Consider the following 4,760-nt stretch of genomic DNA (forward strand, 5'->3'; position numbering starts at 1 on the left):
AAACAATGTTATCTTACAAAACCAATCAAAAACCTAAAAAATGGCTAAGGGGGGAAAAAAAATAGATTATTAGGACCTAATGATATTGGTGTCCAGAAAGCAATAGTTTCTGCATTATTCTATTTCAATTCCTCTGAAACATTTCTTTCTTTTATCTTTATTCCTTTGATTCTGCTTTTACTTTCTGTTTTTATATTCATCACTTAGATTATTTGCTTGACTTAGATTATTTGCTTGGTAGTGGGAACCAAGAATCTTGTAAAACCTAAGCATGTTTGGTAAAGCGTTTACTAGATTATACGAAGCAAGTCTTGCAAAATATATGGATAAAAATAGAATTTGACACACTTATAAGCAATCATAAGCTTTGCCAAACATGCACTCATGAATATCAAATTTGCTCTTTATTGACCAAAATATGTTGTACTTTGTCACTCAGAAATGTTTCATGCACTGAATTCTCAACAAGAAACCTTTGTCATGTGTCTCTCTTCTTGAATTCTATATTAACGTTATCCAGTTTAACGTACGAAACATGTCCACTATTTATTAGAAGAGTAAAAATGTGTCGCGCTTCCATTAATTTTAGGTGTAACCGTGTCGGAAGAACGAGGTTGATACCTCTGTGGACACTCTTCTAAGTTTTAAGTTTGCCCCTTGCCATATGAAAAGGTTGTGGACAGCTTGGATTAAACTGTCTCATGGTCTTCGTGCTGGAATAAACAGGTTGAAAGGTTTGACATTTGCTGGGGAAAGAAGATCATAGGACTCGGGAGGCAAGCAGCATTTGTGAACACGAGTTTCTAATTTAGATTCATAAATTACAAGGTAAAAAGCCAGCATCAATTGGTTAGAAACAAAGTAACAACAGGAGGTGAAAGACTAGGATCAGAAAGTAACGATTTGATATCCAGTGGCGTCCCAAATTGGAACCTGGTGAAAAGGAATCCCGTTGCCAAACATTTAACCGAACGATTAAAAAACTTAAGAAAAACAACAGAAGAGGAAAAATATTAGAGCTAAATCTGAATTTCTACTTCTTAAACAAACCAACGGGATTCTTCTTCGCCTGATAAGCCATGATAATGCACCTACTTACCTTGAACGCTTAGCTGAACTCATCCTGATTCAATCTGGCCTCCTGAAGGGCATCTAATCAGCTCCAATATACTAACCACTTCTGCCATGTCGGGCCTGTTCGAAGGAACTTGTGATGTGCAGAATAAGCCTAACTTTATCATTGGAATTCCCTCCTCGACTGGAAACTTCCCCTGTAGCCTACTATCAATGCATTCCTCCACTCTGCCTTCTTCCCATGATCCTCTAACCATGTCACAGAGCACTACAACATCGTCCTCCAGGTACTCAACAGGCCTCTTCCCTGTGACGACCTCCAGCACCAGAACCCCGAATCCATACACGTCACATTTCTCGGTTATCTTAACAGTTTTGCATGCAAATTCTGGTGCCATGTAACCGAGGGCGCTCTGAATCTTGCTGCTCAAAATATATCGATCTAACATGGGCAACAGCCTGGCTAAACTATAATCTGCAAGCTTAGGTTCACCAGAATTGTCAATCAAGATATTACTTGATTTTATGTTGTAATGGATCAAGTTCATTTGATGCAAATGAGTCAAGCCTTTAGCTGCACCAAGAATAATATTGAACCTATCGTTCCATGAAAGGTAATTTCCACCAGATTCTTCATGAAGGTGCTTATGCAAATTTCCACCAGAGACATATTCATATATAAGAAGCTGCAGTGAAGGGGTCCAGTAATAACCTTCAAGTGCTACAAGATTATCATGATGGACTTTCCCTTCATTTTTTGGCATTTTTATCCCTATTTCCACCTTTCATTGCTCAAAAGATCATTTTTATCCATTTTTCCAATAAAAAGACAATATTTACCCCCTATTCAAATAATATAAGAAGAAAAGAAAAAAAATAAAGAACTAATTGTAACTATAGCCTCAAATTTTCGAAAAATTACAAATCAGTTACAAATGTATACTTAAAAATCAAAAGTAAAAACAAAAATAAAGAAGAAGACGACGCCACCTTTTCCCTCTGATGGAGCCACTGGCGGTGGGAATGTTGCCTTCGAACAAGTTCTTCTCTAGCCACAATTCCTCAAGAGATGTAGCTCCACCAATTTCCAATGGGATGCTACCATTTAACTGGTTATCGCTCAAATCCAGAGTTTCCAAGATTTTCAATTGTCCAATTCTTGCTGGAATACTACCTACAAATGAGTTTTTCGACATATTCAAGAAATGCAAGTTGCTGAAATCTCCGGTAGAACTGGGAATTTCACCAGATAGCTGATTCTTAGAGATATCCAAAACTACAAGCTTGTGACGAGAACTCTCCAAGGAGGAAGCAAGAGTATTATCCACACTCCCACTTAATCTATTATCTGAAAACAGAAGCTGCTGTAAACCAAGCTCGAATGGCCAAGAAGGAAGTTCACCAGTCAAATAATTGTGGCTAATATCAAGAGTCAGAAGGTTTACACAATTCTTCATAGACTCGGGCAAGAGTCCAGTGAGAGAATTCTTGGATACATTTAAAACTTTCAATGACAAGAGCTTCCCAAGAGAATCTGGAACTTGGCCAGTTAAGTTATTTTCAGAAAGATCCAGGGTTTCAAGGCTTCTCATTTCTCCAATCCATTCAGGAACCTCCCTTGTGAATCCATTTTTTCCAAACAATAGATTATTACACAAGGTAAGCTGCTGCATTGTGTTTGGAAGCCCTCCAGAAAATGAATTTTCACTCAAATCAATTGACCTCAGCAAAAAACAATCTCCAATTCCTTCCGGAACTTCACCAGTAAATCGATTCTTCCTCAAACTTATCCCCCTCAAATTGTTCATACCTTCAATGCCGTTTGGAATCTCTCCCTCCAACAAATTATCAGATAAGTCAAGCATCCTCAGTCCGTGCAATGACCATAACCCTGATGGCAAGGATCCCGAAAACTGATTGCCTGAAAAGTTCAGTGAAGCAAGCGTTGAACACATGCCCAAGCTCTCAGGAATATGGCCTGAAAATTTGTTATTCGCCAAGGAAACCGATCTCAAAGACCCACATTGCCTAAAGAAATCGTTCGAAATTGACCCGGATAGGCTATTCTCACTCAGGTCCAGCACCCTCAGATTAGAAAGCTGAGCAAAACCGATGCTTATGCTTCCTGTAAGGTTGTTTTTTGCTAGCGAAAGCTTTCGCAGAAGCTGCAATTTAAGTAGACCTCTACCTAGTTTTCCAGAAAGTCCAAATCCATCAAGAACAAGGTCAGATACTCTATTGGATCTGGGGTTGCATTTCACACCAACCCAATCACAAGGGCTAACATCATCTTCGTTCCAAGAACTTAATTTCCCATCTGGATGTTGAATATCAGCCTTGAACACAATCAACCCCAGAACATCATCATTTAGAGAAGGGGTCAGAGATTTCACCAAAATGGGAAACGAAAAAAAGACTAACAATACACCAAACAGAATTCTCATTTAAATAAATTAATATAGTGTTAACAAAAGTTATGGCATTGTTGGGTTCAGATTGAAAATCGAGAAAGACAGTTCTTCTTTTCTTTTTTTCTATCTAAAAGAATACTTCTCAGGAACCTAAAGAGGAGACAAGTAAACTGGAAGTGACTTTGAATAGGAGCTGAAAAGATTGGTTCTTGAACTCTTTTTAAGCTCTCAAGAACCAAATTCTACTGTATTTAACCTTCAAACTCATCAAAAGATACACATGTACATACAAATGTGCATGTACGCAAGTAACTTTTGCGTTTTGACTATTTAACAGCTAGAAATTGCTACCAAAGAAAAATATGGAAAAGAACCCAGAAAATTAACAGAAAAAGCCGCTAAAGAACCAAATTAAACAACTGCATTGGCAAAAGAGAACTTCTGAAAACCCAAAAATCAATCAACACATAAAATATCTTTAGCAGACGATAAAAAAGTTAACAAACGAAGAAAATCAAAAATAGGAATCAATTGTGAGAAGAATTTTTGTTTGGCGTTGAAGTGACTGTAACGAGAAGGACCGTGAAAAATCTGAGAGTGAAAAGACTCGCCGGACTATCTTTTTCTGGAAATGGAATCCAGGGGGTGGAGTAACTGGCTGGAGCTTGGAGAGGGGAAGTTACCAGAAAATTCGCCGGGAAAGGTGGGGGGATGGGAGTTTCCGGCAACGGACAGTCACTGAAACATTTAAAGCGCTCTCTTTTACACACACACACAGCTGTGAGAGAGAGAGAGAGACATCTTTTAATGCAGGTATAGGAACGGTTTTATTTGGAATCGACACGTGGTGATCGTTTATTGGTATAAATAATCCGACGTGTCTTTCCCGTTGTTACGGGTGTCCATATGGCCCACGCCTTGAGTACATATTAAAAGAAGAGTTCTGCTTCTGAGCCAGGCTCAGGGTAAAAAACAGGGGGCTGAGGTGATCTCATACATTTTTTTTTTTTTTTAAGATCCGACGGCCGAGGTGGAAACACCTCGGCACCCTGTTTTTTGGCCTATTTTTTGGCCTGGACAAGAGGCATTTTCGTTAAAAGAATTTGTGTATTTAAATTTTTAATTATTGATTGATTTAATTTTTAACTTAAACAGTTATACCTTTTGCAGAATAGAGTTTTTGGAAAATGTGAATTGTCGAAAAATAAAAACTTAAGAAAACGTTTTCCTTATTTTTGAATAAAGTAGTCACTTGATCAACTTTTGAAAAATATT

General features: G+C 38.0%; 1 protein-coding gene across 1 annotated transcript; it reads right to left on the reverse strand.

Moving 5' to 3' along the window:
- Positions 1-875: 875 nt before the first annotated feature.
- Positions 876-4,279, reverse strand: LOC111405951 (probable LRR receptor-like serine/threonine-protein kinase IRK). The gene is made up of 2 exons (XM_023035086.1): positions 2,039-4,279; positions 876-1,846 (listed from the first exon to the last, which is right to left on the reverse strand). The coding sequence occupies exons 1-2, from the start codon at positions 3,516-3,518 to the stop codon at positions 1,119-1,121; spliced, it is 2,208 nt and encodes a 735-aa protein (XP_022890854.1). The 5' UTR covers positions 3,519-4,279; the 3' UTR covers positions 876-1,118.
- Positions 4,280-4,760: the final 481 nt, after the last annotated feature.

This window comes from Olea europaea, chromosome 1 (assembly GCF_002742605.1).
Source record: "Olea europaea var. sylvestris chromosome 1, O_europaea_v1, whole genome shotgun sequence".
NCBI classification, from domain to species: Eukaryota; Viridiplantae; Streptophyta; class Magnoliopsida; order Lamiales; family Oleaceae; genus Olea; species Olea europaea.

Excerpts from the sequence above, each read along its gene's own strand:
- LOC111405951 (XM_023035086.1), bottom strand. The coding sequence starts at position 3,518 with ATGAGAATTCTGTTTGGTGTATTGTTAGTCTTTTTTTCGTTTCCCATT. Across the intron at positions 1,847-2,038 it reads TCGTCTTCTTCTTTATTTTT|GGATAAAAATGCCAAAAAAT; the intron begins GTTTTTACTTTT and ends AGGTGGAAATAG.